General features: G+C 35.9%; 1 protein-coding gene across 2 annotated transcripts in view; it reads right to left on the bottom strand.

Moving 5' to 3' along the window:
* Positions 1 to 20,264, bottom strand: part of VMP1 (vacuole membrane protein 1) — a 121,635-nt gene that overhangs the window by 29,414 nt on the left and 71,957 nt on the right. For both annotated transcript variants that reach the window (XM_049861577.1, XM_049861578.1), the window contains one exon: positions 2,717 to 2,797. In XM_049861577.1, the coding sequence (XP_049717534.1) occupies positions 2,717 to 2,797 (81 nt within the window). The remainder of the gene's footprint in view (positions 1 to 2,716; positions 2,798 to 20,264) is intronic.

The following is a 20,264-nucleotide window of genomic DNA, read 5'->3' on the forward strand; positions in this document are numbered from 1 at the left end:
GAAGTGATTCACTACAAATACCTTTTCCAAACATTCCCACATTTCAAGGGTGGTGAAAGACAATTTCACATAAAACGCAAAGAAACCACAAGGTGTTTTGGAGCACTTTGTCTATTTTTTTCCCACAGCAGTTGGCTGAACTATTTAAAAGACAATTAACTTATATAACTTCACTTTCAAACTTTCAAAGAAAACCCTAGTTGTTTAAAAAATATTTGTCACACATGTTCTTTTAAAAACAACACCATACCTAAATTAGAATTCAAGTTTTCTTTTGTTAGTAACACTTGGATTCAATAACTCATTGTTTTTCTCATCCAAATTCATATCCTTCATGCAACTGCATCTGTCTTCTTACAACCATGGGAACAACAATATCATTTACACAGCCTTGTATCTGCAAGGCCATTTTTCATACTTTCTCATGTGACCCTCACAACTCTATGAATTACAACAATTTAAATTTGTTAATCATCAGGCTCAAATTACATTGGAACTGAAATGAATTTAAAAGATACAAGATCTATACATTACAGTAGATCAAAATTGGAATTCTTTAACATGTTGGACGACGCAGACTATGTTGGATACTCTCAGAAGAGCACAAACGGTGAATCTGTTGTTAGGTGTGCATGCTATTCTTCTTCAAATGCTAACTAAATACACAGAAAGGATGACTAGATTTAACAGTTCCATGCAGTTGCTTTGAGATTTTCCCTCAACTAGGTATTTTATTTATCTGAGCTGAAAATGTTAATGATAAAAGTACTTATAAACCAAACTTCTTTTTACCATACGTAGAAATATTATTAAAAATTTCATAGGACAAACTGACCCACCAGTTTATGTTAAACATTATCTCTAGCTGTATATAACGAAGACTAGTTAGTATAAAAATTGGATTTTTAGCAGTTAAGATAGATGAGTGCCAAAGGAAAAAAAAATTGCTTTAATAAATCAAAGGTAAGAGAATTTCCCTAACTACTTGCATTATGCCCAGGAATAATGAAAGCACAGTGAGTGCTTTGACCTGTAGGTACTTTTCTAAGGGCTTTACATGCATTTGCTATGAATAGGATTGATTGGACAGCAACTAACAACAATAACATGCATTAACTCACTTCCTGCAACAATGTTATACGGTATCATTATACCTATTTTACAGATGGTAGGTCAATCAACTTGCCACAGGTAAGTAGTACAGCAGGATTTGAACCCAGTCAATGTGGGTCTAAAGAGCTTTACTCTTAGCCTCTAAGCTAAGGACATTATTACCCATTAGGCCTCTCAGCTCAATTCCATTCTTCTGGGCTCCCACAGCACCATTTACTTATCACTGTATTTTAATTATCTTTCTCACTGGACTCAGGCTCCCTGAGGAGAGGGAATATATCTTCCACATTTCTTGATTCCCAGCACAGTGGTTGATACAAAGCTGATGAATCATAATACAAACGGTTGGCAGTTTTTGAGCACTTACAGTCTAGGCACTATATTAGGCATTTTGCATATATTATCTTATATCCTTACATCGCCTTTGCAAGGAAACTCTTATTACTCTATTTTAAAAATGAGAAAACTGTGGCTGAAAGAGTTACTTAATTGAGTTTACAGAGCTATTAAGAAAGATAACTAGTTTATGAACCCAAGTTGGCCTGACTCCAAAGCCCATTCTCTTTCTACTGTATTACACTATAAAACACCAATAACTTGCTCAAATAGTTGAGATCAATATTATGAAATAGAGCTTCTGCATTAAAAAGTCAGATTATAAAAAGTTCTTAGTATTGCCCAGGTCAGTAAATAGTAATTCAGGCACATGTATGTCTTCAAATCTCTCTGTAATGCTGACATCACATCAAAAACTTTGGGTTCAATTTTTTTCTTTTTTTGGCAATTTGCTTTGCTGGGTGGGGACATTCAAGATATATTCGTATTCTAGTACATAATGGAGAAAGGAGCTACGTGCAACTAGACAACAATTTTGTGAATTTTACTTATAATTATAGCTTAAATAGTATCAGCTAGGTACTCAGCTATTCTGGCAAATTGTGCTCAGGCTGCAAAAGGAAAGCTTTGATTAAAGTGCTCTATCTCAAATACTTATTTTGTTACATTTGAAAAAGACCAGGATGAACACTGACTCTTCAACAAGGAGTGTCATTTTACAAATCTGAAATTTAAAACATTAAGTTTTGGACACAAATGGCGTCTTAGTCCTCTGTAGCCAAAGACGTCCTTAACATAGCCACAGATATTTCCATTGCCCAGCCAGGAGTTAACGTCATTTAAAACAGGTTTCATATGAGTTCTTCCTTGTAACTAATCGTTGAAACTCAGAAAAAAGACTACCCATATATAACTCTGTAGAAAGAACGAAGTCACTATTATTTGGTTAAACGCACTTCATTATAAATTCTTCACAGGAAGGATGGATTTTTTCTCTTTTGTTCTTACTGAATCAAGTTGTTTAGGTCTGAATTCATCATTGTGTGATGAAATACTTAAAAGTCAATATACAAGATATGAACCTATCCAACAGAAAATAGCTCATTTAATGAGTAAGATGAATGGTTAACAAAATTACACACCCAATAAAAATTCCATTTTGCAGTATATCTTTAAAAACAAACAGGATCAAAATATAAACGTACTAAAATAAAAATAACAACATACTATTTATTGAAATTTCTCGCTTTTAATACAATTCACTTACTGAAGCACAGGCCAAAATTCCAAAAAATCCAACCTTGTGTACTAGGTTTTGAACTGCCAGTTTAGCCCGGGAGGCAAAGTCCTGTGTAAAAGGAAGATTTCAAAACATTAATGAGAAGTGCAAGGAAGAAGAGTAGATGGCTCTTTGTAGGGTTTATAATATTAAATGTCTCACAACCTGAAGTTGTGAAGCTACTCATCAAATAATGAGTAAGATGAATGATTAATAGAATCACATCAAGTTGTTCCCGAAAAAGATGCAAGTAAAATCCTGATAGATCATCATATCTTTAAAGTTAAACCCTTACCACATTTCAAGAATAAGCCAAAACTTTGTCACTTTATTTTTAGGGTTCTCTTTGGATTATCTAGGGACGAACAAAGTTATCATAAAGCAACTTGTTATTTTGGAAATACTTGCCTACCACATCTATATCTCTTTCCTTCCACAACTTGCTAGTGCTACTCTTCCACTAATATCGGGGCAGGAAATCATATGATCTTAAGAAAGCCAATGAAGGCACCTCTAAAGATGGAAAAAATGGTTATGTGGCAATAACTATGCATTCATTACCCCAAAAGCAAGACAGCACCCTACCTTTCAACAACCCTGAGGTATAAATAGAGAAGATATTATTATACGCAATTTATATAAATAATCCAAAACTGCACCCCTGATAGATTATGTGCTCAATGTCATAATGTTATTGGGGGACAATACCAGGACATGATACAGTATTGTTGTTGTGTGACAATGAGTCAATTCTGACTCACAGGGACCCTACAGGATAGAGTAGAACTGCCCCATAGGGTTTCCAAAGCTACAATCTTTACAGAGGCAGACTGCCGCATCTTTCTCCCATGGGACGGCTGGTGGGTTTGAATCGCCTTTGAATCGCCGACCTTCGACCTTCGGGTAGTAGCCAAGTGCTTAACCACTGCGCGACCAGGGCTCCTGACAAAAAATTAGGACTCTGAAATCAGTGCTCTTTTTATATCACCATGTCACTTTCCATGCTAAAACATGCATTCTGCTGGCTGGTTTATTTTGACGGTTTTCTTTCTCAGGATGTAAATGCTCTAACTATATATATATTTTTTCTCAGATGTTCCAATCTGAAATTTGACTCTCATTCTTTTCCTGCTTTGAAAGGGGACATACTTTAATTAATTCAAATTCCAATGAAAATAGCTGCTGTGATAAAAAGGTATTAGCTAATATGTGAATATCTTTTTTTCAGTCCTCACATCACAGAATCTCTTCTCTTCTTCTTAGTGTAATGTTCTAATACACAACTATCTTACTGAAAGATCAGAATATGAAAGACAAAAAGGAATAACCATTGAGGAAAAGCTCCTTGAATAAGTGACCTGGGATTTAAGGAACTTCATAGGAGCAGAAAAGCAAGCTGGTTGAAAAGTACACTCCTCTAATCCACAACAGAATTTATATATTCCTACTTAAGAAGCTCTTGGACAAATAATATTATAGTAGAATAGTCCTAGCAAGTTATCATAATAATGAATACTAAAAATGTTGTTTTTATAATACTTTCTCCCTGAAGACTTGCTGAGGATTGTGAGAAAGTTAAAAGGATTTAAACCAACAAGCTATATTTAAAAAAGATATTACATTATAAACACATTCAAATGCAAATACACAAGCTCTCAATGTCAGTTATTAGCTAAATTTTACAAACCAATTTTGCCACTTTACAGTTTACTTCCAATGAAAGGATTCATTTTGGGATCGTTTCAGAAGTATATGCATGCTGTCAAGACAAACAGCAAGTCAATGGCATTTTTAAAAAGGGGTGGGGAAGGCCTGTTTTAGATTAAAAGAGATTTAAGAGACCTAATACCTACATGCAATGTTCTGACACTATTTGTAACCTGGTTTGAATAAACATTTTTGAGGCATGTGGGGAAATGTAGTCGTTAGGACATTATTTGTTAATTTTTATATATAACAATGATATAATGATTATATGAAAATCCTTATTTCTAGAGATACATATTAAAATGTGCAGAAGTGAATGACATCTGGTATTTGCTTTAAAATACTTTCGGGGGGGTGGACATAGTAAAAGGAGAAGATGAAACAAGTATAGCAAACTACTGTTATCTGTTAAACCTGGTGACAGGTATTATGGATGTTCAGCATACTTAACTTGGTTTTGTGCATGTTTGAAATTTTTTACGATAAAAAGTTAAAGAAATTTACTGATTAATACTGCAAACAGTATCGAAAGAACCACAATTACACAATTGTTATATTAATCTCACAGGATAAGGTACAGAGATAAGAAAACATGAATATTGTTATTATTCTGAAAATCAAATCAATTATATAAGATTTAATATTCTTAACAACTAAACTACTACAACAAAGGTGCTTTCCATTTTTCTACTGCATTAAGTGTGAACTACTGGTTTTTATTGAGTTAAAAACTGTTTAAAAATATATTAACACTGAAATCAATTTTCCTACCAGCTTATTTTAAAACAAATTATATTTCCATTTCTTTTTGACAGTTTATACAATCAATCCCCAACTTACTAAATCTGTAATTCACCTGAAGCAGTATAATAAAAATTGATAACTCATAATGAATAGGAATGTTTTAGGTTTATTAAATAGCAATAGATACTATCATAGTATGAGCCAGTTATCATTTTTTAATTACTATACCCAAGAATTAAAAATGTAAAATCAGGACAATGCTTTCCTTTACAGCCCTTGAGCAAATCCCCTTTAATGAGAGGCAAGACTGCACTCAACTGCTAGTAAAAAGTAAAACAAAAAACCTGTACAGGTTTTATCCTAAAGACAACACACTTTTATAAATAAATCCTTCAAGTCAGGCAAAGGTGGGAACATTATTCTACCATAGCATTATGTAGTTTTCAATCTATAAAATTGTTTTAAAAGTTTTTCTGCATAAAATGATATAGATAAGAGCAACAAAGTGTTATATTTAGAAGGTCTGGTATACTTATTTTCCTTTCAGTTTACCTTAAAGATAATCTTCAAGGTTTTACAAACTTATATTTATCTAAACCAAGAGACTAAGACAGTGCCATTATTTCGAACTGATGGCATTTTTCTACTAGATTACACACACACACACTCTCTCTCTCTCTCACTATTTTAAATCAGAAAAGCAGTATGATTACACCAATTGTTTATGTAAATACAATGATTGCGCATTATGCAAATCACCCCATATACAAAATAATAAAGATATTTAAGGCTACAGAAATTCAAGGAATTAATATTTTTAAGACTATCCTGAGAAAGAAATCAACTTAATTCAGTGAACATTATTAATAAAGTAGAATGATAAGGAGATTTTTCCTCTTTGGAACAGAATCTCTTTACTCAACAGGAATTAGCCAAGAACAAAGAAAAATAGACTCCTTGTTCTTTTCAGATGCCTGGGTGCCCATCATCAGTTATTCTTAAAGGTGCTTTAAGAATCTTTATTTGAGCAAAAGGAGTTAATCTTTCTATACAACTGAAGCAAAAATCTTTTAGTCTTTTTTTCTTACAAGGAAACAAGTGCCTTTTTAACGGGAAGTTTTACTTTTTTAAAGACTGAGAAGGATCTGCTGAAAATGGACTTCATAAATCCATTATGTGTTTAACAACGTACAGTGACCATGCTACTTTCAGTTCCTAAAACTTTTCCCCCAGATCTTTCACAACATTCTCGGAATTAAAATTACATTTATATATTAAACAACTCATGAACATTTACTGAAACTAAATAAATATTAAGTCTACATGGTGATTTTCATTAAAGGAAACTGACAGTAGGAGAATATGCAGCTTGAAGAGGGGTATGTTCTTGATTTTTCCCTTGCCAGTGTGATGAAAACATAAATCAGGGAAGCACTGTATTATTATCTGCACCAAATAGAAAGTCTTTTCATGTACTTAAAATAACTTATGTGTATATTGCATAAACACAATTACATTTTGTTATTTTTATTTAAAGCTTATTTCACTTTTAAAGCCATATACACGAAACTTACAGATGTGGTTTTAAAGGTTCCACTTAACAATTTTTTTTGAAAACCTTATTCTTTTATTGTCCAAGATATTCTACACGTTAAATTTAATTTTATTTTCCTTGTTGACCTGTATATTTAAAGGTTCTTTATTCTTCAAAATTTGGCAGCTCTTTCTTATCATGTTGATTTTAGAGTAACATTGTCTATGCACTAAAATATCTATGTTCCTGTTTGCCTTAAACATATACAGAGGGAGAATATTACTATATATAAATTATTTCTCAATAAAGTCGACACACACACACAACAAACACCGCCACACAAAATGAAAAACTTTTACTAAAATTTAAAAGAACTATTTAAAACAAATATTGCTGTTCTTTTGTGAGCCATCAAGTAAAGTAATTAAGACAACAACAAAGGTGCACCAATAATAAACAATATTTTAAAGAAAAACAGAAGGATTAACAAAAAATTAGTACATTAGGTACTGAATGTTCAAGTTAAATAGAAAAGGAAATTAATATTTCATGCAATGGTTTTGGTGTATTTGTGGGAACAATGTAGCAAGTTCAACTTGATTACTTCCTCAATTGTCAGTCTCCATTTTTTCAAAAAATCTGTACAACAAAAAACAAATTCCTTTTAACAGTTTCATTTCTCCGGATTCAGATTTCACAACTTTTACCTATTTCACAACTTCAGTGCTAAAGACAGCTTCACTGACGAAGTTTCTCAAGCTCTACCTAAATAAGTAGCCGCATTTGCAATTAGTAGTCACATATTACTTTCTCTGTGGTTTTCCACAGAAATCAACAAGCTTACAGGTAAATAAAATTACCTCCCTCCTACCATCCATCATACATATGTAACCAATCACGACTCTAAAAGAGTGACCCTAGAAGCATTTTCCCAGTGACTACAAGGAGAAAGATGAAGGAAAGTTACAATGAGCCCTTATCACTCAGATTTCAAGGATTAATAAAGAAAACCTGATAAAGCCTTAAAGTATGACTACTGCTTCACTATTGTTGCTTCAAATTTCTTTTTCCTAAGAAAGATTTATGATTAAGGAGGAAGAGACTCTGCAAGGCTAATTATAATTGGCTTGCAAAATACTAATTGCATCCAAAGATGTCAACTTGGATGTAAATATATTAAATAACATTTATCTTCAAATGGTAATAGTGAACCTTTCCATTTTCACGATGAACAACCATATGAAAAGATCTCTTTAAAAGCACAGAAAATCTCTAAAGATGTTGAATGAATGGAATATTACTGGAGATAAATATACATTTGGTTGATATGAAAGTTAGAGTTGCCTATAGGTCAGCCATTTTTTAAATTACCTGTTTTCTTAACCCATTATAAATTAAAACTTCTGCTGAGCTACTGCTCTTCTTGGGTTTGGTGTTAAAGCTGTTTCACAGCCAACATCAAAAACCACAGGGCAACTGTTTAAATAATTATTCTTTGTGTACAACGGGCATTTATGTTAAAATACCCTATATTCATGAAGCTCTCGTACCATCTAAAAATGTGTTGCATCAAGCAAGTAAAATTCTATTAAGCAGAAATGGAACTAAATAGTAATGATGACAATATTATAAGTCATTTGAGCATAGCAGACAATGACTCTGAAATACTAATTTGTTACCGAGACCCTAATTACTAATAGAGAGTAATACAACTAAACATTACCTTCGCAAAACGTGCAATGTAACATAATTCATAATCTCTTAATTTTTCTCCTTTTGAAAATAGACTAAAAAGTCTCTTAATCATTACTTTCTGCCCATTATTAGGGCTCTACTAATTTACATATAAAATTTAATTTTATATGTTAATTTACATATAAAAACATAATAAACACATTGAATCCAAAGGCAAAAAAAAATATTTTATCTTACTGCTGATTCTCTTAACAATGCCATTAAAGTAACGGATTAGGTGTTAATGTTGCATATACAAGTACCAAAAGTACCCCTTAAACCTGCTGCCATTGAGTCGATTCCAACTCACAGCGACCCTATACCCTTTAAATAACTGAGGTATATTTTTAAAACAGTCACACAGTATTTACTCTGTTTTTCTTTTATAACATAACGGACTCAAACACACGGGATAAAGATTGCGGCTGGGAAATAAATCCTAGAATTACAGGGGAAAGTAGAGATAATTAGCTGGATGAAATAAAGTGATTATGACTGTAAGAAAGGAGTTTAAAATTTTAAATTACTACCTGTGGAAACCCTGGTGGCATAGTGGTAGTGGTTATGAGTTCAGCTGCTAACCAAAAGGTCAGCAGTTTGAATCTACCAGGTGCTCCTTGGAAACCCTGTGGGGCAGTTCTACTCTGTCCTGTAGGGTTGCTACCAGTTGGAATCGACTCGACAGCAAAGGGGTGAGTTTTATTTAGCACAGTTTTATTTGACTGCAAGTTGTGAAAATTTAGCAGGTTGCAATAGCATCTTGTTTTTTAATGAATAGAACAGAAATGCCAGATCAATGCAAGTGATAAGTAAATACTGGTTCATGAAACATTTATGCAGTCACATACACACACTTAGGTTCTGAGTCATGAAATAAAATTTATTTTGTACTGTGGGCTATAGTAAAAAAAAAAAGTTCAAAAGCCATTGATCTAGAAGTAATTGTGCTTGTAGTAAGTTTTATGGCACTTCAACGAAAATATACTTTTTAAAACTTATGTGAGAATTGATCAATAGGATTTTGTTTTACTTAGAACACATACTTCAGAGTGTTGTGCCAAAAACAGGAATCTGTCAACTACTTCTACGTCAAAATCAAGATTAAATGGGTATTTGAATGTACTGATATATTTCTGCTATGAAATTTACTTCTGGTGTGGTGGTAAAGTATTTTCTAAATTGAGGCACAAAATATATATTGGTGTATATAAATCCAAAACGTATACCTTGAAGAAATTTTACAGTGAACATACTCTATAACCACCATCCAGATATCCAGATGCAGATACGGGATATTACCAGAACTCCAGAAACAATCCTGGCAGTACTCCTAGTACTTATTCCTCCCCTCAAGATAACCACTATCACTGACTTCTATTAGCATAGATCGGCTCTGCCTATTTTTGAAATTTATATAAATAAAATGACATAGTATGTCCTCTTCCGTGTCTGTTTTTTCAGCTGAACGTTATGAGCGTGTGACTTACCCACGCTGTTGCATGTGGTAGTAATTAACGTGGTGCTGTTGCTGTACAGTCTTCCATTGCATGAATATATCATGATTTATTCTACTGCTGGGTTATGTTTCTAGGTTGGGACTACTATGAATAACGCAGCTATGGACATTCTCCTACAAGTCTGTTGGTGCATTTTTCCATTTGGTATATTACCTACGAATGGAGCTGCTGGACCACAGTGTATGTTCAACTTTAGTAGATTTTGCCAAATAGTTTTCAAAAGTGGTTATAACATAAATTACTCTTACTATTGCTTCATGTTGCCAATTTATCACAACTCTCAAAGAAAAAAAAAAATTAAGATCTTTCTGTCTTATAGATGGTTCTAAAAAAAGAATATGGTAATGAGCAGCTTTTATAACTCGAACATGTGAAAACTGAATAAATTCAAGTGATAGGAAGAAAAGTTTGAAGTATTTTGGATGCGAAGTTTTGAAAAGACAACTTATATTCCCTTGAAAGCTACTTACTTCCATTTTCCTTAAAAATAAGATAAAGAAAACAGAGAATGGCTTAGAAAAGATTTTTCACTCACAAAAATTTAGAAGACAAAATTAGAATCTTTCTAAGAAACAGAATTCAATTAAATTCAATCAAATAAATCCATCATCTATTACTATGTGCAAGGTACTAAAGAATCCAAAGATGAGAACACTGTGGTTGATTTGTTCACTCACTCACTCACTCACCAAAAGTTTACCATGTGTTTACTACATGCCAAACACTATTGTAGGTGCTGGGGATACAGCACTGAATCAAACTGAAAACAATCCGAACCCTCATGGAACTTAAATTCTAGTGGGAGAAGATAAACTAGTTGGAGAAGACAAACCAAACTACAGAAATAAGTAAATTATATGGTACGCTAGACATGGAAAGTACTACGTAGAAAACACAACTGGAAAGGGTGGTTAAGGCAGATGTAATTTTAAGGAGAAGGCCTCACAGAATTTGATAAAAAACCTAAAGGAAGTGAGGGAAAGAGAATTTTTCCCCCTTCTGAGATATACAATCCAGTCTGTGCATATGAGGGGCAGGCTGCAGTAGGTAGAGAGATGAGAAAAGAGATGATGGATGACTCAGAAAACCTACAATGCAAGAGACAGCAAGAAAAACAAAACAGATGGAAAATGCTATGGAGGAGAGAAATATCATGTAAACTCCAACACTTCTATGGTCTTCCCGCAAATGATTACGCATTTAATGACGCTGTCTTTTAACTTCTCTGAGCCACAGTTTCTTCATCTTTTCTGTAAAAGAGTAATATCTATCACCATGATAGATATGTGACAAAACTGATTATGAGATAAAATTGATTAGGGGACAGAATTCATTAGGATGAAGTTATAGTGCTTAGTAAACACCAAAAGATTTAAAAACTTGACAACCAATGAAATAAAGTATCTTGCCAACGTTCTCAGTCAGACCTTACAATAAGCTCAGTTCTGTGCAATCTTACAACTAAGAGGATAAGACACTTTTGGTTTTAATTTCTTGTGTCCAGAAAATAAGAGGACATTCTTTATTGTTATTTATATCTGTAATGGTGTTGCAACAGTTAGTGTTCCACTGATAACCAAAAGACTGGTAGTTCAAACCTGCCCCGCAGCTCAATTAAAGACCTGGTGATCTGTTCCCATTAAGAGTAAAAAAAAGTCTAGAAAACCTTATGGAGCAGTTCTACTCTGTCACATGGGGTCGCTAGGAGTCAAAATCGACTCGACAGCATCCAACAACAACAATGGTCATCTCGCTATGGTTACTAATCTTAAAACTCACAACCTGTTAAACATAAAACGTTTCTTGAGTTGTTTAAGAGGGAAGAAACAGGACAAGTACAGTTCCAGGAGGCTTTCTCAGAGGTTGACCACCAGCATTCATCAACATTTTCAGATAAAAACTAAACCAAAAAAATCAAACCCATTGCTGTTGAGTTGATTCCAACTCATAAGCAGCCCTACAGGTCAGAGTAGAACTGTCCCATAGAGTTTCCACAGCTGTAATCTTTACAGAAGCACTGTAACACGTCTCACCCATGGAGCTGCTCTGCTGGTGGGTGCCAACAGCCAACCTTTTGGTTTGCAGCTTGAGCACTCAACCACTGCACCACTGGGCCTCCTTAGATAAAAACTAGAGAAGGATTTTTGGAAGTTCAGGCGAGCATAGTGCTTTATCTCTCCTTTTCACATTCCAGCCAAGTTAAAATTAAAGTCCAAGTTACTAGCATTAAAATTGGCCAGTATCTGTTGTTTCCTTTTCCTCTGTCTCTCCCTGCTTAGATTTCTGTTGAAAAGAAACTGTACAGTAAATCTTAGGGAGCCTGGCAGGTACTCACACCAGTACTCATATCAGTGCCTGCCTAGCTCCTAGGTAAATTAAAAACAAGAGACTCTGTAGCCCAAGAAGAACAACGGCTCAGCAAAAATGGCTGATTATGCAGGATTTATTAGAACAAATTCAGGGAGGAAATCACCTTTGATTTTTACCACTTTGTTTTTAGGGTATAAATAACTAATAAACAATGAATATTCTCATTAAACTGGTACTTAAAAAAAAAAACAAAAAACAATGTGCTATGTATGAACAATACCAGTCTATGGGAACGAAATAAAGTTAAAATGATTGAGATGAACTTGACTTAAACATCCAGAGCTATGAAAACTAAGTTATTATGGAATTTACAAACTGTCGGAGACAGGAAATTTAAGGGAGTAAAAGATAAAGAAAAATTGGAACTTCTTTATTAGAAGAGTTATAAATACTAGACTTCTTTCCTGAGATGAAACCAATCTTACTTAACAAATTTATAAATGGGTCTGGAAAAAGGAAAAACCAAGAAAAACCCCAAGCCCGTTGCCACTGAGGTGATTCCAACTCACAGTGACCCTACTGAACAGAAGAGAACTGTTCCATAGTGTTTTCAAGGAGTGGCTGGTAGATTTGAACTGCTGACCTTTTGGTTAGCAGTCGAGCTCTTAACCACTGTGCCACCAGGGCTCCGGAAAGGGGAATAACCCACTCCCACTGCTGTCAAGTCAATTCCGACTCATAGCGACTCTACAGGACAGAGTAGAACTGCCCCATAGAGTTTCTAGGGAGCGCCTTGTGGATTCGAGCTGCTGACCTCTTGGTTAGAAGCCATAGCACTTAACCACTATGCCACCAGGGCTTCCAGAAGGGCTTCCAGAAAGGGGAATAGAGAGCTAAATTCCAGATCTATAGTTGAAATTATTTCTAAAGTGAAAAATGCCAAATTCATGACAATAAACTGAAATAACACTGCAAGCTTGAGTGAGTAGGAAGAAACATGGCAGGTCAATTTCAATGTGGACAACAGAAAGATAATTCATTTAGTGAAAAATTACATAAATTGTAAAATGATGGGTTCTAAGTTTTAAAGAAAGGGAAGTAGGAGTAATCTTAAGCAGTTCACTGAAAACTTCAGTAGAATGCATTGCCAAAGAGGCCCACAGATCTAGAAATATGAAAAATGAGCATAACGATGCAATTACTCTGGAAAATCATATGCAATTCTGAAAATTTCATGTTACCCACTGCCGTCAAGTCGTTTCTGACTCATAGCGACCCTATAAAAAAACAGAGTAAAACTGCCCCATAGGGTTTCCAAGGAGTGCCTTGTGGATTAGAACTGCCGACCTTTTGGTTAGCAGCTGTAGCTCTTAACCACTACGCCACCAGGGTTTCCAATTTCATGTTAGGAAAGATATACAGGATTATATAAAGATCCACTAAAAAGGCAACTGAAGTGATCAAACATTTGTATATAAAAAAAATTACACCCTCTAGAAAGGTTCAAAATGGAGCTGACTGAAATCTATACAGTTATGAACAATATGAAAAGAGGAAAGGGGAAGTGTTTACCAAATCTTACAATACTAGAATGAGGCTGGCACCATTTACAACCTCAAGGACAAAATTTAAAAAACAAATGGAAGCACTGCTTTATTTAGTAGGCTATAAATTTACTGAACTCTTTACTACAAGATACAGTAAAAATACAAATTTTTACAAGTTTGGGTAAATTAACTGATGCAGCCCTATATTAGGGAAAGGGACAAACAAGTCTAGAGTATATGTCCCTATTTTTTAGGGTAGCACTGGGTCACTAGAAACCCTGGTGGCCTAGTGGTTAAGTGCTACAGCTGCTAACCAAAGGGTCGGCAGTTCAAGTCCGCCAGGCGCTCCTTGGAAACTCTATGGGGCAGTTCTGCTCTGTCCTATAGGGTCGCTATGAGTCGGAATTGACTCGATGGCACTGGGTGGGTTTTGGGGTCACTAGAAGTGGTTAAGTGCTACGGCTGCTAACCAAGAGGTTGGCAGTTCAAATACGCCAGGCGCTCCTTGGAAACCCTATGGGGCAGTTCTACTCTGTCCTATAGGGTCACTTAGTTTTACTGGAAGAAGTCACTAGAAGACTGGATGGCAGCGGGTTGGGTTTAGAAGTCGCCCTGGGTTAGTGTGTGCTAACTTCCACCCATTAGCATCTTGGAAGACAGGCTTGAAGATCTACTTCTGAAAAGTTAGCCACTGAAAACCCTATGGAACACAGCTCTACTCTGACACATATGGGGTCGCCACATGATAGCTATACATAATGTTTTAGTTTAAAAAAAGTCATATTTTTGCACTGTAATGCCGAAGACAGGGAAAACGAATATATGAGTCTACCCAGAGAAATTTCCTTAAATATCCAGTATAGAGTTTATTTACCTAAAGTTACAAGAAACAAAAATAATTTAAGAGTTTTCTTTTCAGCAGATGTGAACTGCAAGAAAGAACTAGAGATCTATCAGGATAAACCAAACACCTTGGCTAATTAGAAACAAAAACACCTTTTGCAATAGGAAATGAGCATAATAGTTATTCTGCGGTCTTTGTCTTGCATTAACTCTGGTCCTGGGCCAGGATCCCTGGGAGCACTAAGCAGTTGTAAGAGGGCGGGTTTGTATTTAGTGCATTCTCAATTTGCAAACTCATGAGCAAGAACACAGAAGCACACACAGTCTGTTGGTACAAGTTTCAATGAAAGGGGCCTTTCAAAAACCCCTTACAAAAGGTGTTTGAAACACAAACCTGAAAAAAAAATCTTCAAATTAGTTTAACAAAGGTAACCTAATGCTAACCCATTGCTGATTTTTTTCCCTATCTGTAAACAGGTGTGCAAATGAAAAGAACAAAGCCGGCATAAGACAAAACTATATTCTACTCCAAAGTCCAAAGCAAACTAACAAGAAAAACCTTAAATATTTATTACTTGTCCTGCTTTGTTAATAACTAAGCAGTATTAACGTCTATTTTCATTTTAAAAACATCTAGCTTCACTTAGAATTACTTCTTTATCAAAACAAATATTCTTGTCTATTTCAATTTGATCATTGAGAGTTAGTGGGCATGGCTAGAACATAAGCAATTTAACCCCCCCTCATCCCCACTATCCTGTATTCTTTCCTGTGTTGTAGGGGAAAAAAAGTCACAGAGTTTTGTAAAGCAAAAAGAAACTTTTACTCGGCATACATTCAAAAAGACAAAAGTTGAGAAGCAGACAAGCATGCTGGCAGAGCTAATATCTGCCCAAGTCCAAAGAAATATTAGAGAGTAAGCAAGAATGGGAAAATGGACAAGCATGCTGCCACCTCCATGTCTGTCCGAGTCCAGAGAATCTTACAGAATAGACAGAAGTGGGAAAATGGACAAGCACGCTGCCACAGCCATGCCTGCCCAGGTCCAGAGACTGTTACAGGATAAATAAGAATGGGAAAACGCACAATCATGCTGCCATAGCCATGTCTGTCCGAGTCCAAAGAAAGTTACAGAGTCATGGGCAAAACCACTGAAAGCTTCACCTTTTCACAGATTGGCTAGAAACGGTCATCCTACATTTTGAATTGTCTTTCTTAACTATCATTGGTGCAGGTTTCATTAACAGTCAGGACAGTCTTCATTGGTCCAACAAATTTCTATTCACTAAATGTTAATAGAAAAAGATGACAGTGGGAAGTCTTTTGTGCTCTGTTTGATTGGCTTTATGTTAAGTTTCCTAAAAGATATTTTACAAGATTATCCTATCTATTGTCTTTATCTCAGGACCCAGTTGATGTGTCCTTGTGAGTCCTTGTGAGCCCAACTCCAGCTGGGTCACGTTCTCTACGCTCAAGGACAGGGAATAATGATTTCATATTATTTCCTAAATCATCTGTGAGGAACTAGCTCATATCAAAATTTTCTAGCATGTTCTTTTCCCTAAATTAACTTTGTTACAAAAAAGTAAGTAGAATGCAAAATTTCTGAGGTTGGATTTAAATATTTTTCTAAATTAATTTTTTCAATAAGTCAGCCTGGCACAAGATGACAAGGCTATTGCAGAAATGCACATGTAAAAACAAATGGATTCAGGAATGCACAGTGAGCAGACAAGTTTCCCGGTGGCCAGTCAGCACTTAGATCAAGTCGCAACTATCTTTCCTACTCAGTCAGTTAATACTATGGGAAAGGGTTAAAGAAATAGAAGACCCAGGAAAAGGAGAAAGAATGAAGCCTGGGGGAGGAGGCTTAAGAGGAGAGTTCAAAATAAAGTAAAAGCTTCCTGAGAAAGCAAAGAGGCATTACGAATACCACCATAAATCATGCTAAATGTGCTTAGAAGCTCAAACTACAGCAACTATTTTAAGCACTACCTTTTCTTGTTGAACCAAAAGCAAGAAAGTAACCTTTGGTACCAAAGCCTAATTGTGCTAGTAGTCTGGGACAGACTCCTTCAAAAGCGACCAGTTAAAATTGCTTAATCTTGATGGTACTTTGTGGTAAAATCATGAGCCAGTGCTGAAAGCAGATCTAGCTGGCCTGGCTTTTCAAAAACTAAACGTTTTTGGGTGTGGCTGGTTGATTCTGAAAAGAGAAACTACAGCAAGCCTTGGTAGCTTTGACAATGCCTTTAATGATAAAGAAGCATGTTTAACATGTGTTTCCAATGGTCATTATGGTAAAATCCATCAGTTTAACTCTTTGCCTACAAACAGGAGATCTCGGGACCAGGAAGCTTTCCTGTAGAATTCCTGACCCAACACAAACCGTAATAGTTACTGCAAAGCTTAATGCAAACCCTCTAGAGTCCACGTTGACAAATTCTTTAACAAGCCCTGTGGTTACAGGGAAGCTGGTTTCACTCTGACTCACTCCTGCTCAAACAGTTTACTGGAAATGAAGGGGAGGGGGAATTTTCAGAGAAGTCATGTGATGGCCAGACAAACCACAACCAGTAAAGGTTCAGCAGAGTCAAAAACAGGTCCCAGCAACAACTGACACCAAGAGTGTTCAAACTGCTCTAAATTTTATGAAAATGAGTCTTGTTTGGTTTCAGATCATCGACACCATGAATTCTTTGAGACATCTATGTATGTAAAGGAACAGATACTTCACAGGGGGTGAAACCAGCAGGCATTGACATGTGTGAGCAACCGAAAACACTTCATAGGAAAATGTGCTGAACAGAAAATGGCATAAAATGAATGCTAAAACATTTAGTGGTATATAAATAATTACTACTAAATGTTTTTTCATAGTCTGTAAGGTCATGATGAAACACATGTTCCCTCACTATCAAGGCTTCAAAAGAACCCCTGTACTTTGGAGGAGGGGTTCACTGGGAAAATGTGTATTCTAATTCATAATGGGAAAATGTACTGGCCATAAGGATGCGAACTACCATTACAACTTATTAACTTTGTGTGTGTGTGTGTGTGTTTGCTAATAAATAACTTGAAATTCCTAAACAGGAGGGATTCTATTATGCTAGAAAGGTTTTTTTTTTTTTTTCCTGCCTTAAAATTTTTAATACTGATTTAGGAAATAATATCGGAGTCATTATTCCTATCCTTGAGCACAGAGAATGTGACCCAGCTCCAGCTGGACTCACAAGGACACATCAACTGGGCCCCGAGGTATAAAGACAACAGCTATGATAATCTTGGGAAGTGTCTTTCAGGGAAACTTTCACCTAAGCCGATTAACCAGAACACAAAAGACTTTCCACTTTTATCTTTTTCTATTAGTATTTCTATTAGTATCTGGAAACCCTGGTGGTGTAGTGGTTAAGTGCTATGGCTGCGAACCAACGGGTCGGGAGTTTAAATCTGCCAGGCGCTCCTTGGAAACTCTATGTTCTATAGGGTCGCTATGAGTCGGAGTGAACGCGACGGCACTGGTTTTGGCTTTATTAGTATTTAATGAACAGAAAATTTGTTGGACCAATGAAAACCCTTTTGACTGTCATTACTGAAACCTGTACAAGTGATTGTTAAGAAAGACAATTCAAAATGTAGGATCACAGTCTCTAGTCAATCTGTGAAAAGGTGAAGCTTTCAATGGTTTTGTCTATTTTGTAATGTTAATATTTACTGGTCATTCTGTAATATTCCTTGGACTTTAGCAGACATGGTTGCGGCAGCGTGTGTGTCTGTTTTCCCATTCTTGCTTATTCTGTAATATTTCTTGGACTCAGGTAGGCATGGCTCTAAGAGGATGCTGGTCTGTTTTCCCACCTTTGTCTGTTCCGTAATACTTCCTTGGATTCGAGCAGACATTAGCTCTGACCCAGGCTTGTCTGCTTCCCACTTCTGCCTTTTTGAATATACGTCGAATAAAACTTTCTTCTTGCTTTACTAAACTTCGTGATGTTTTTTCTCTACAACAATACAAACTAGTAAGCTATAAGATATTAGTTAGCTGCCATCGAGCTGGCTTCAACTCTGTGGAGATCTTTGCCATGTACAACAGAATGAAACGTTGTCTGGTCTTGTACTACCCTCATGACCACTGGTATGTTTGAGTTCATTGTTGTGGCTATTTGTAGTGTGACCCTAATACTCCCCAGCATGTTTTCTCCTTTTCAAAACAGGCAACTGAGAGCTTGACATTAATTAACACCATGATGAACCCATAAGTTTTTTTTTCTTTTTTTGCCTGCCTTCTCCTTTCCGTATACCTTTGTTAACGACTTTGTTTTGGTCTGTCAGGCCACCTGTGACTTACGACCCCACCCATAGGAAGATTAGAGCCCAGATGTTTGGCATGTGTATCTTTAGCCTGATAAGGAGATATCTGGCATGTATCTCTTTAGTCTGAAAAAGAGTCTCTTGTAATTATCTTCTAATGAATAACTCATTCAGCCATGCCATCTGCGGGCTACAAACACACTTCTAACCTTTGTAAAAATCATATATAAGTTCAAATGTAAAAATGCCTTTTGGGACTCCACAGAGACAGTATGCATTGCTGTTGGCATTGGTGGACACCTCCTAAATAAACTTTCTCTATCCGACTCGGAATACATTTTATTGGCTTGACTGCTCCAGAGCACAGGCCCTAATTGGGCAACGGTAATGCCTTCCACCCAGGGGGCTCATCTTCCAGCACTACATTGAACAATATTCTGTTGTGATCCTTAAGGTTTTCATTGGCTAATTTTAGGAAGTAGATCGCCATGCTTTTCTTCCTAGTCTATCTTGGTCTGGAAGCTCTGCGATAACCTGTCTACTGTGGGTAACCCTGCTGGCATTTGAAACAACAGCGGAATAGCTTCCAGCATCATAGCAACACACAAGCCACTGCAGCTCAACAAACTGAGAGACAGAACCTGTGCATAGACCAAGATGCAGTTGTTTGAAGAGGACAAGGGGATACTGTGCAGCTTAACATCAGGAAAAGTCTGCATCACTGTTTTATCCTTTTACCATATTTATTAATCTGTATGCCGTGCAAATAACCCAGGAAGCTGGACTATATGAAGAAGAACGCAGCATCAGGATTGAAGGATGACTCATTAACAACTTGTGATGTGCAGACGACACAATCTTGCTTGCTGAAAGCAAAGAAGACTTGAAGCACTTACTGATGAAGATCAAAGACTACACCCTTCAGTATGGATTACACTTCAATATAAAGAAAACAAAAATCCTCACAACCGAACCAATAAGCAATATCATGACAAATAGAAATGACTGACATTGTCAAGGATTTCATTTTAACTGGATCCACAATCAACACCCACGAAAGCAGCAGTCAAGAAATGAAATGACATATTGCATTGGGTGAATATGCTGCAAAAGTGCTCTTCAAAGTGTTGAAAAGCAAAGATGTCACGTTGAGGACTAAGGGGCACCTGACCCAAGCCATGCTATTTTCAATTGCCTCATATGCATGCAAAAGCTGGACAGCGAATAACGAAGACCAAACAAGAATTAATGCCTTTGAATTATGGTGCTGGTGAAGAATAATGAATATA

Source organism: Elephas maximus, chromosome 19 (genome assembly GCF_024166365.1).
Source record: "Elephas maximus indicus isolate mEleMax1 chromosome 19, mEleMax1 primary haplotype, whole genome shotgun sequence".
In the NCBI taxonomy this organism is placed as follows: domain Eukaryota; kingdom Metazoa; phylum Chordata; class Mammalia; order Proboscidea; family Elephantidae; genus Elephas; species Elephas maximus.